The sequence below is a fragment of the Mustela nivalis genome (assembly GCF_964662115.1).
Source record: "Mustela nivalis genome assembly, chromosome: X".
Classification (NCBI taxonomy): domain Eukaryota; kingdom Metazoa; phylum Chordata; class Mammalia; order Carnivora; family Mustelidae; genus Mustela; species Mustela nivalis.
This window is the reverse complement of record NC_139040.1, coordinates 118,394,097-118,406,965: the sequence shown is the minus strand read 5'-3', so window position 1 is coordinate 118,406,965 and position 12,869 is coordinate 118,394,097. Positions and strand designations below refer to the sequence as shown.

Genomic DNA, 12,869 nt, shown 5'->3' with positions numbered 1-12,869 from the left:
AGAAGCAAAAGTGTTATTTTGATTCCCCAACCACTGACTCATTAACTGATTTAGAATCTAGACTGTAGGGGCAGTGGGGAGCTTACTGGGAGAGCCAACATAAGTTTCTGTTAACCTCTCTCCTCAATTTTAGTCACCCTGTCTTCTGTAATCCACTCCTCCCACTGTAAACTGGAATACTTTCTCTAAACCACCTACCTGACTGTACCACTCTCTTGTTGAAAATAGCTCCCCACTGATAGCTCCTCACTGCCTTTAAGATCAAGTCCAAACTCCTTAACAAGTCGCCAGGCCTTTCCTGATCTAGGCCCTGCTCCTTCTCTATTCTCATCTTTCCCCACTCCCTGCTAAAGCCTTGACACATGTTCTGTGCTATTTTAATTTCCTTTCAAGACATGTTGCTCTTCTCACCTTGATAACTCTATGCTCCTTGGCTTAATGAATATCTACTGGACACCATGGTTCTCAGCCTAAACATGACTTCTTGTGGGCCTAAGAGCATCACTTCCTACAGGAAGTCTAAACATTACTTCCTGGAGGAAGGAGGTACATATACTCATACAGGAGCACCCATTCTCCAGTGTCCCTCACAACTCATCACTTCCTATTATGCCCAAGGGCTCCTACAGCTCAGCACTGTGTTCTCAAAGTGATCTCAACTTGTGGCATGTCCCGCACTGTATTATTACGGCTTATTTATTTTTCTGCAGCTCCCTGAGAGCAGTGACCCAGTCTTACTTACCACTGTGTCCCCAGTGCTGAACACAGAGTCAGTACTCAATAAATACTAGTTGAAATGAGTTACATTTATAATTTCAGAGTATTTTCTGTTATATAACATTTTTTAAAAGTCTGACGAGGGCGCCTGGGTGGCTCAGTGGGTTAAGCCTCTGCCTTCAGCTCAGGTCATGATCTCGGGGTCCTGGGATCGAGTCCCGCATCGGGCTCTCTGCTCATCGGAAAGCCTGCTTCCCTCTCTCTCTCTGCCTGCCTCTCTGACTACTTGTGATTTCTCTGTGTGTCAAATAAATAAATAAAATCTTTAAAATTAAAAAAAAAATTAAAAAAAAAAAAAGTCTGACGAGGTGGGACAGGTATACAGAGTATTCCCATTTTACATATGGCCTCACTGAGGTTAAATGATTTTGTCAGGGCCAGCGAGCTAGGACAAGGGTACCATCCTCTTCTAATCTTTTTTTTAATAATTTTTTAAAAATTTTATTCATTTATTTGACAGAGAGAGAGACCACAAGGAGGCAGAGAGGCAGGCAGAGAGAGAGGGAGAAGCAGGCTCCCCGCCGAGCAGAGAGCCTGATACGGGGCTCGACCCCAGGACCCTAAGACCATGACCTGAGCCGAAGGCAGAGGCTTAACCCACTGAGCCATCCAGGCACCCCCATCCCCTTCTAATCTTATGATATTCAACTTGGTTCATCTTTAGACACACTGTATTTTCTATTATTTTAATGCAACACATACTTAACTCTGGGCTTAGTTTAAATGTTATATTTTTTCCCAAGGTTCTTCTTTATTTCTTTAACCTTTTATCAAGGGAAATTTACAATATATATAAAAAAGAGAGTACGGGGTGCTGATCCCATATGTATGCACCATTCAGTTTCAATAATTATCAACTCATGACCAATAATTTCCTTTGTGCCCTACACACTTTTCCATCTTTCAAATTACTGGAAGCAAAATCCCAGACATTAAATAATTTCATCTGTAAGTATTTCAATTAAATGGTGCATCAAACAAATCACTCACAGTGATAAAAAGGACTCATAAATGGGGTCCTTCCTTATAGCTCAGTAAATTGAGAGGCAAGACTACTCACTATGTCCCTATTGTTGGGGTCGGGGAGAGTTACATAGTATCTGTACTGGTATAATTACCAGCATTTAGTCACTCGGGTTAGGCTGGTATGGATTAGAGCACAGGGAAAACAAGCACAGAATTTTCTAGTGACAGAAAAAAGTGGATCCCAAAACTTCCCAACTTGAATGAAAAATAAAATAGGCTTGCAGTTGTTAAAAATTACCAGCTTCCTTTTTTTTTTTTTTCCTACACCCAAGTTATCAAACAAGCCATCTCGGATGGCCAACTGCCCCGCCTACGTAGAAGACCACCTGGGTCTCACCTAACATGAGATCCAATTTGTGCTTCCGCAAAATCAAACCTGCGTGCCCAATTCTTAAAGGAAGCTTCCTTCCACAAACATAAATCCTGGACACAAAACCATCTCAACAGTGACGAGAACCAGGTTGTGCACTAGTAAAACATTCGCACTCATCTGCTCTTGTTTCGTAAATCTATGCCACCATCCGTAGTGCCAACGACAGGGGTGGAGATGTTTCAAGCCCTCTTAGATGCTGTAAAAAAAATTGTCCACAGCCAGTAAAGCAAGCTGGGAAGTTGACATTTTCCCCAGAGGCTTCACAATGAAGAGCAGGTTAAGACTGTTGCCAGCACATGGTTTCCTTCTGCAAACAAATCATGAATCAAGATGCACACACATGCACATGCACATATATATTACTCTGATGACGTTAACGTGTCACGTCTCTAAGACCAATACAGTAAATCTCTGCTTCACAAAAACACAGTGAACCACACAGCCACTATATTTCCAACTATATAACTGTTACATTCTCCCATCCAGTCCCCTCATTTTATAGAGGTCTGTAATGTCGGGAGTGCTATGTTGATACAGTTTTGATAGTACCCGTACATCTAATACTTACTGAACACCTAACCTACTGTGTTCTGCCCGTGTTCTAAGCGCAGAGCACAGATCAGGGAATAAAATAAATGATGATCATGATAAAATGACTATTACGTTACAAAGGGTTGCAGGCTAAGGAAACCAAGCACAAGTGAGCAGGACAGGCCAAGAGGGCAGGTTTTAGAATGAGTGCACCAGGGCAGGGCTCCCTGAAAAGGTCAAGTCTGAGCAAAGACTTCTCTCTGGGGAGAAGAGGCAGAAGAGACAGGCAGCCAGTAGGCAGGTGGAGCAGGTGTCTACCCAGAGGTACCCAGAGGGAAGCACTGTGAGAAAGGGCCCCAGGTGGGAGAGTGCTTGGCATGTTTAGGGGAGAGTGAGGAGCTGGGACAGAGTAAGAAATGGGAGAAGGCGAGGGGAAGGCCGGGTAGTAAAGGAGCCTAGTCACTTTGGCCTGAGGGCCCGGGGAAGGCCTTTCACTCTAAGACCAAGAATCAGGGGAGCCTCTGCAGGGACACGAGCAGAGGAGCGCCATGACTGGACTTGGGCGTTTGAAGGATCACCCTGGCTTCACTGTGGAGATGAGACTCTAAGGGGAAGGGGAGAAGCAGGAAACCCTATTAGGAGGCCAGTGAGTCATGGTGAGAGAGCAGGGGACCATCAAAGGGGAGGGGGTTAGCGGGTGTCGGACGTTCAGGGGCAGTGGAGCTGATGGAGTCACCTGACGGGTGGGGCGTGGATTGTGAGAGAAGGAGAAGTCAGGGAAAACCCCAAGGCTTTAGTCCTGCTGTGCAGGAGTGGGAGTGGCATTGCCTTCCCCCGAGATGGGGAAGGCTGTGGGCAGAGTGGTTCGATGGGAATGGGGAGGAGTTCAGGGTTGGGCAAGCTAGTAAGAATTTAAGATTGTCGGGTGGAGATGTGCAAGTCAGCAGCTGGGCACGCGGCCCTGGGGTTCGCAGAAGTGGGCTGAGATCCAAGCTCGGGGGTGTTACATGTGACGCTACCCAATTTACTATTGTGCTTAAAACAAATATTCATAGCAATAGGCAAAAGTCACACACACAGACAGGCACAGACACACATGCGTGCGCACGCACACACACATGATGTCCTACGCAGAGAAGAATCTAAGACCAAGAATCATAAAGCAAATAAAAGGCATTAACTGCTTGTTGATTGAGTCAATGGTCACATTCATTTCAACCAGTTGAGTAAAATGAAGAAGAGCTACATCCACTGTTTCTTCCCAAGATGGGGACTTGTTCTTTTGTAAATATTTACAGGAATCTGAAAGCAATCATGTGATGGAGAAATGGGTTCGCAAGCTGGGATACCAACTAGATAGCTTTCAGACCTCGAGAGGTATCATAGGCTGCTTACTGAAAGAAACAAAGCTGGTTCAGATAAGCTGCAGTGAAAGGAAAATGCAAATGGAACATTCTTTCACGCCTAAGTCTCTGCCTCTTCCTGCCTTTTCCATCTCTAGGGGTCTGAAGTGTCCTAAAGTTTTCTTTCCAGATTCTAATGCATGATGACACCAGGCAAGGTTGCTGAGGGCTGGGGGAAAGAGGCAGCTAGTTCTACAGCTGTGGAAGGTGATGCAACTTCTAAAAAATTCATCTCACCTGAAAAATGAAAAACATGTAAAAACCACTGATAAACCTGCATTAGAGATGCTGCCGATGCCCAATCCCCTGAGCCTACTGGCACAAACATCAAAAGTTTTGGCACTAAATCAAATTAACAAACATTCCTTAAGCACAGCACGGGTGTAGCTTAATACAATCTGGAAAATTCCACAGTATTTCTCAAGTCCTAAGTGAAGCTATGGGGCTCAGAAGTGTACCACAGTAGATGTCACTGACAGCCACAAGCTCGATGGCTCTGGGTGTGTTGCTGTAGCAACCGCGTACTCAGCAGCAACACACTGTCTGCCTCTCGCAACCCAGAACCAGAGAGGTAGAAGAAAACAGCCAGCTTCCTGATGGTAGCGACGCAGGGAGTCACAGCACGGCCCATCTCCATCCTACACACATGCGGGAGACTTCCTTTCAGCGGTCTAGAAATCATTCCCACCTAACTCCTAGAGAAAAAACCCACACAACTCCTTTGGTCTAGTGCAGAACCAGTCAACACAACCAGGCATGAAGCACTAAAGAAACGGACAAGGAGAAGTAATAGATTGGTCTGTGCTCGAAAGTGTCATCGTCATGTGTTTAGCTGGGTCCAAGCATGAGGGCCTTTTTGGAGGGGGGGGTCGTGGTGGAGGGGAATGGAGAAGTGCAGGACCATTTGAAAAGTCATACCAAGACTCATTCCATGGAGAGGTCAGTAAGAAGAGTAGACGCAAACTAGAGCATGAGACTTTCCAGAAACACAGAAGGAGAGCCTCAAAGGGGAGAAGGCAAACAGCTAGCCTGTGAGGATGCCGACACCCCCAGAAGAGGAACAAGAAGTCTCAGATGCCCTAAACAGGACTTTTGGGTACTCCACACTGTGTTGAAATAAAACAGAAACTGTCGAACCTACCTTCTCCACCGGTAGAAAGTCATTCTCTACTTCAATCGACCTTGGTCTTAGTTTTATTGGTTTGTCTTTGAATATATCTCCAAAGCCCACTCCCTTAACTTTCTTCGGCTGGATTGCTGCAGTTGCGACTGTCCCGTTGGCACCTTCGGATTTGGTACTGCTTGAGTCACCCCCGTCACTCTCCGAGCCTGTGGTTTCCCTTAAACCTGTCAAGAGTGGGGGCGGGGAGAGAAAGAGCTCAGAAATCAGCCATAGCCGTGAAGCGCCTCACAGCCAGCCGGGAACCACCTCTAAATGTGTTACTGGGCACAGGGCAACCTGCACTGGGGCTTTCCATTTCATGTGTTGAATACATTGCGTTTGGGTGGCTCTGAGTTTTATTTGATTTCCCCACCGCCAGCCTTTAATTTAAAGAAGTGAGTCAAGATTCTTTAAAAAAAAAAAAATCTAATTTCAAAGCAGATCTCTGTGTAAGTGTGACATTTCACCACTCTTCAACCGGAGCCGGATTCTGATACAAACTTGTTTTGCCACAGTCTGTGTGCGGCAACAACGCTTCCCACCCTGTCCTCCCCTCCCCACCCCGCCCGTACCTCATACTGTACCTCCAATCTCTATGACTCAATCTCTATGACTCCAATCTCTATGGCAATTAGCAATTAGCAATGAAAGTAACATTTCCTAAAGGGAAACTGTAAAGCTAAAAGCCATTTAAACAAATTAGCAATTAAAGAAACCACACAAAATTATGACTGCCAAAGAATTAAATCTCTTTGGATGGCTTCACAAGGAATAAATGCATGCAGACATGTTTCTCTAGGAAAGCATTAAACCAAACTTGACACTGAGACGCTTTCACTGGCGAGATGACTGTGTTTGTTAAAGAGGGAAAGGAAGCTGCTCTTGGAGGCCGGCTCTTCTTTCCTCCTTCAATGCCAGCATTTCCCCAAAGGTGAATCCCTTTCCAAAGAAGAAGACTGGGGACATGACACCCTTCCTTTGACTTCTTGTGGCATGTGTTGGAAGTCACCAAATAGTTATCAGTAAGACAGCATGAACACTTACCTCCCAGATTCTTTTTTCCCCAGGCTCTGCCCACAATCATGCTCCTAAAAGGAAGAGCCTATTTGTTTCTAGTTAATTTCCGGGTATACACTCTTACTTTGAAAGTCAGTGCATTAGTCAGGCCATCGAAGGGCAGGATTCAGAGGATATCTTAGGGGAAACTAGTTTGCCATTCAATCTGTTTCTAAAGCCTCTAGATGTGTAGTAGGATAGCTCCTGAACATTTACTGTATATCCCCTGATGACAACGATGTCCTCAATGAAAGCACATCATCGAGCACATTTTGTTCCGTGTTAGCCAATCATGCACTACCTTTCTATCCAGAAGGTGGGTTCCTAGTACATAAGAACAATACACCAAATAATTGCTCACATAAAATGTTTTAAAATGTCGAAGTCATTCAAATAAAGAAGTCTCAGGGCAGGAAGGAACTGTTAAATGAAAACAGATAAAATTTTGAAAGGTCATTATAAATTGCTTACAAGTTTCAAAATCAAATCCTTAAATTTAAAATAACGGCTGTGTTTGTTGCTGCTGCTGTTTTCAATAAAATGGCATTTATAGGCCAAAAAGGAAGGGGGGAGGAGGAAGATCCCCGGTATACATTTTAATTAAGTAAAGAACGGCATTTGTGAGCAAGAACAGAGGGCAGAGCAATGAGGAGAGGCCTGCAGCAGTGGGGTCGGCTGCAATTTCTAGGACCGGATTTGAGTGTGCAAACATGGAGAACCCCCCTGGATTAGCTATCCATTCGTGTGTTTATTTGTTCATTGTTTTTGGAAATATCCCTGCTGGAGATATAATTTTGGAGTCTAAATATTGTGTCATTTCCCCTTTAACATGTTCTCATTTTGCCGTATGGATTCTTTCTATGTGATAAATGCCTCGTATATTCTTTTCTGGGTTGGAAAGCACCATTTGAGGGTGGAAAAAAGGAAGAGTTAGTGGAAAGAAACCATCAGCGTCCTGCCCTCCCCACCACCACCACCAGCAGCAGCAGCAGCAGAAGGAGGCAGGGCAAATGGATTAGGGCAAGTGTGCATCAGTTCTTCAGAGAAGAATTTGAAGGAGTCCTCTATCATTCTTCATTAGTCAGAGCCATAATGTTTTCAACCACTGCCATTCTGATTTCACTGAGCTTCTGCTTTCAGGGATTTGCTGCCTTCCGGGCTTCTCTTAATGACTTTCTGTTAATCACTGTGAGAAATGCTCTTCGCACTACACGGGGAGAGGGGGCAGTCATTCAGTCACATAAGCATGGACTGAGAAGGAAACACGCGGCAGATTTTTCTTCCAGACATTCTGGCAGCCTGCTTCTATCACTTTTAAGTATGCAAACTATATAGCTGAATATCTGGGTTGGTGAAATAACTCAAAATCTAGTTCCTTCCCTTTGGAGGAAAAGAAAGGTGACATTTCATGTCGACTGGGTGCTGCAGCTCTTAGCTACTGGTGTGCATCACACACGCTTTCCCGTAGACTGTCCCCATGTCATGCTCAGAATGCTAAGTGACACCCACAGGCAGTACAGCGCAGAGCGTTGTCTGTGGTCTGGGGCCAGGTCATAAAGGGGTGGTGACCGGTACAAAAGCGTGCACGCTTGGAAACGCATAGAGCACTGGGCTCCGGTATGACTTCAGACAGTTGGCCAGGGGACTCATCTAGGTGACCAGGGGACAGACCAGTCCTGGCTTGTCAAAGGCCCGTGGTGAGATGCAGACGGCACACGGCATGCGTAGTAAAGTCACGTACAGCAAGACCAGCTCTCCGTCCATGGGGAGGACGGAAATAAAAACAAGCTTCACCACAAGCAGTGTGAGAAGCATGGCTCTGGCGTTCACATCTGAACCTCCTCTTCCACTACTTCTGCAGACACAGGGTGTGTGCCTACGTGTGTCGGCACACCACGGAGGAGGCTTTGCCTTCCAGGTGACAAAAGAACAAAGCCTCAAGCTTTCTCCGTTCCATGGCTGGCCAAATGACATCATAAATTACACTTGTGTGTAATTTACCATAATATTCCAGCACGGATCAATTCAGATCTGTGAGCCATTTTTGTTGATTTGAAATTTAGAACTCACGTGTCTAGTGTTATTCAGTGGCAGGAACCATTCTAAGAGCTTCACGAAACTCATTCATTAATCTCATTCATGTCCTTACCCCTCAACTTTTGGCAGCTTTATCTCACAACACAAAAGGCTATACGTGGGTCCTGCCAAAAGAAGTCTGTCGTGCGGTGACTAGCAGAATGAGCAGAGCAGAACGCCATTGCTGGCCTGGGCTTTCATGCCACATTCTTATTTCTTTGAACAACACAAGGAAGAAATGGTTTATTGGCTTCTCATGAGCCACTCAGGAACAGCAGTAACCAGGAGAGGTTGACATCTCCCCGGGAAGCCATCTTACGCCACCCCAGAAGCCCAGAGATACCGGTACAAGGACATATGCCATGACAAATGCTACCGGTCCCTTCTCCGCACGCATGGTTCATGCACGCATGTTACACACATGGCAGAGGCACAAAGCAAACAAGAAAGCGCCAGGGCTGGTGATGAGGATGCTCCCGTAGCACGCACCAAGGAGACAGCACTTATTCGGGGAAATAAGTCCATGTCCTTGGATCGGAAATTCACACAGACACTTGGCAGAAGCATGAGCAGCTCAGGAAAGTGCGGCCGTGTCAAGAACCACAAGTACCGGATGGTAACTTTACAATTGCCTCCTGCCATTAAGGTCACTCACTGTAATAGCGTCTGTGGCCCTCCGTCTTTCCCGGTGCAGCTCGGTACAGAATTGTCCCTTCAAAGGTAGTCTTTCCTGACAGTGAATGAGAGAAGAGAAGGGGAGAGAAAAACAAGAGGAGGGAAGGGGGAGCAAATGATGGCAAAAGAAGGAAGAGGGAGAGTCTTTAACTGAACTTGCCTTCAATGAATCCGCTGTAAGAGTTTTATCGGCAAATTAATTAGAGACCATTAGGCAGAATTTAAGAATGTTATAGAATGAGCCCCAAGTCCCCACACAACCACGATGGCAACGAGCACCCAGAAGAGGGGCTTGCCTCTGCAACTAACTGGCATGTAGATTACGCCCAATTTAAACCTGGAAGCCATTTCCACATTTGAACTCAAGAAAAGGAAAACCTCAGTTAACCAGAGGGCATCAATTAATTAGATTCCTTAAGGAACTCAATTGTACAGGGCAAACTCCCCTATGGAGAGTATGACCCATGTGTAATACAGATTTAGGCCCATTATCTTTTATCTTCTACCCCTGGGGCCCTGTATAATACAAAATGATATACATGACCATATATGACCCCAAGATTCTTGACAAGGCACAGAATTCTCTTTACAGACTTTGCCCTTTGTACCTTTCAGCAAGAAAAGGTACTAATATGCTGGGGGGGGGCGTTCATCAATGAGTATTGAAACCAATATGGTCCACGTAGATGTAAGGGGTTTTCTTCTCAGCAATAAGGACAGCAGAAAACCTTATTTCTTGAAACACCTTAATTGAGCTTGTGCCTTATCAATCATGAGACTGTACTTAAGCATGAGGACATAGGACTCACCCACTGTCAAATGTCAAATTATCTCTATTTTGTTGTTTCAAGCAGAGGTTATCAAGAGCATAGGACTGGACACACAGTGAAAGCCCAAATTTCTCGGGAATTTTAAGTACAGAAAATATACACACACTGTCCTAGTTTGAGTACACACACACACACACACACACACACACACACACACACCTTACAGAGAATACCATGGGCTGGTAAAATGGTCTGCTAAAGGCAAACTCAATTGATTAATGCATTACTCCACATTACCCAACAAACAGGTTCTCTTATGGCTTATGAGCTAACTATCAGAGTAGAGGCCAGTCATACAGCTCACTCAGAGTAAGTCTGAGGAGGGAAAGGCAGGCTACGTTTACAGAGGAGCTGAGAGGGAGGGAGCAACTTGTCTCACTTCTTAGAACGAACGTTCTTTAGGGAAATGGAAAACTCAAGTCAGCTTCTGGCCCATGTCACTCCTGAGACATGAAGAGAACTGTGCATGACCCAATGGACAACTGAAGTGCCATCAGGCATTTCCCACGTCCATGTCCTACAGGCATGGTGGGATACCCTCGTTCTGAAATCTGCCCTTTTTGACAAATGTGCTGTGCTTTCAATTAAAGGGAAAACCTAGATGTTCAAAACCATCGGCTACATAAGAATCATCCAGAGAGACAATAAAGTGTTCCAAAGATTCTTGAGAACTTTGATGACAAAAAGAAAAAAAAGGAGCAAATAACAGCAGCTTGTTTTACTTGGGTAATTTTTATTCTGCTTCACTTTGGTCACCAAGGTGACATTATTCCTAAGGAACACAGAAGTTTTGCAAGTGAGGCCCTCCCACACTAAACAGCGGGGGTCCTCTCGTGTCAGAAAAAGGAAGTGGAAGAAGAATCAGTATTTTAATAAAGTCCCTCCAAGTACAACAGCACCTCCCTGTGTTCTTCCCCAGGACCAAGTCTGAAGATCACTGAGGGAGAACACAGCTCTGATGTCTCTGAATGGCCAGTGTGGGTGCAAAGACTTGGTCCACTGGCAGCAAAGTGACAGGAAACAGAGCCTGGGCCGCAGGTGAGTGAGGACACACACATTCTATCTAAAGCGCAAAAGAGACGGGCACTTGGAAAGTTCATGAATATGAGTGCTGTTTATTCCATTGGAAGAGATATACTCTCTACTATAACTATTAAGTACTAATACCTGAAGGCAGCAAACACTCTAGAAGGAAAGAATTTTAGAATTCCAATAGAAAATTATATGCTTATCCGAGCATCTAATTTTGACTTAAACTGTTTCATCAATTTGCTAATTGCTCTTCAATGCTAATAGAAGGTCATATACAAAACAAATAACATCTAATATTAAAAGGAACAAAATGCGCAAAATAAAAAATAATCTTTATCTTATAACTAATGAAATACAATACTTCTGTATCATGAAAGTGGTTTGACCCAAGTTTTAAAAGGCCATCTCCATCTTTGTTGTAGCTTGACAAGTCACTAAAGCTTCAGAATCTAAAATTCCAAGATAAGGAATTAGGAAAACAACAAAGTCAATTCAAACTGAAATCTCCTGGTTATTAACGGTTAGAGAAAGAAGATGCAAATTTTGTCCCTCTGAAAATTACGGAGAATAATTGAAAAGGTTTCTGTAGCTGATTTTTTTTTTTAAGCTAACAGGAATACTTTTTTGTTTTACAACAATTACTTTAGAATCTGAGATATTCAGTAATATTTAAAAAGATGTTAGAAATGAAAGAAACATTTATGTCTTAAATGTGAAGCAAAATTTGTCTGAAAAACAGTAACATCTGGATTTACCTCAGCATGCAAATGAATCTTATGGATTCAGGATATTCTCTGATTATACCTTAATATAATATCAGTATAATTAATGATCTGTAATAATTAGTAGAAATAATCTAAACTCTACTCAAATTTGAAATTTGTCAGATGCTCTGTGAAATGGTAAACTGCAGGCCAGAATAAAGGCAATATCAAAGTGTGTGTGAAAAGCCTGCATGGAATTGTGGCCTTGTCACTCATAAGCCATACCACATCCAGGACTCAGTTTCACTGGACTTTAGGGTTCTTATCTGAAACCGGGCTGGAAGATCTCTGAATGCCTTTCCCTTCCTAACGTAAGATTCTGCCTACACTATTATTACAACCTCTTGGATGTTTTCTTTTTTAAAAACCTAATTTTAAAAAAACTAATTTATTCAAAATGTTTTCACCATTGGTCTGCTACATGGGAGCCCATTACATTCTTTTAAAGAAAATTCCTTGTTGGTGTCATTTTGCAAGTCCCAGCAGATCTGGATGAGAATCATTGGTGGCTGCTAACATTCAAAAAGAAAGACAGCTAGACATTATGAGCCTCCATATAGATGATACACCACCATCTATGACATTTTAGGGAATATATATATATATTTCAAACCTCAATTTAATCAAGCCCCCAGATGTGATTATCAATATATATGCACACAAGAGTCAAGAGTATAAAAGAGATGAAATCAGCCAAGACAGATGGTGGGAAATCAATGGACAAAGGACCTCAGTTTGGTCAGTAAAAAATTAAAAGGGAGGGGCACCTGGGGGCTCAGTCCGTTAAGACTTCGGCTCAGGTCATGATCTCAGTGTCCTGGGATTGAGCCCCAGGTCAGGTTCTCTCTTAGCAGGGAGTCTGCTTCTCCCTCTCCCACTACCTGCCACTCCCCTTGTTTGTACTCTTTCTCCAGCAAAGAAATAAATTAATTATAAAAAATTATAAAAGAAACTGGAGACATGGAGGAATCTATAGATTTCAAAAGACTTGCAACACATTTGATTATAATCAGATACAAGCCACAATGCATGTACCCCCTCTGAATGCACATTCAAACTAACAAACTATATAAAAATAGAAGACTATGGGGTGCCTAGCTGGCTCAGTCAGTAGAGCATCTGACTCTTGGTCGGGTCATGAGTTCGGGCTCCATGTTGGGTGTA

At 43.8% G+C, this 12,869-nt stretch overlaps 1 protein-coding gene across 5 annotated transcripts in view; it reads right to left on the bottom strand.

The window, feature by feature from the left end:
- Positions 1 to 12,869, bottom strand: part of SH3KBP1 (SH3 domain containing kinase binding protein 1) — a 340,208-nt gene that overhangs the window by 131,435 nt on the left and 195,904 nt on the right. For all 5 annotated transcript variants that reach the window (XM_082718343.1, XM_082718345.1, XM_082718346.1 and 2 more), the window contains one exon: positions 5,252 to 5,457. In XM_082718343.1, coding sequence (XP_082574469.1) covers positions 5,252 to 5,457 — 206 coding nt within the window. The remainder of the gene's footprint in view (positions 1 to 5,251; positions 5,458 to 12,869) is intronic.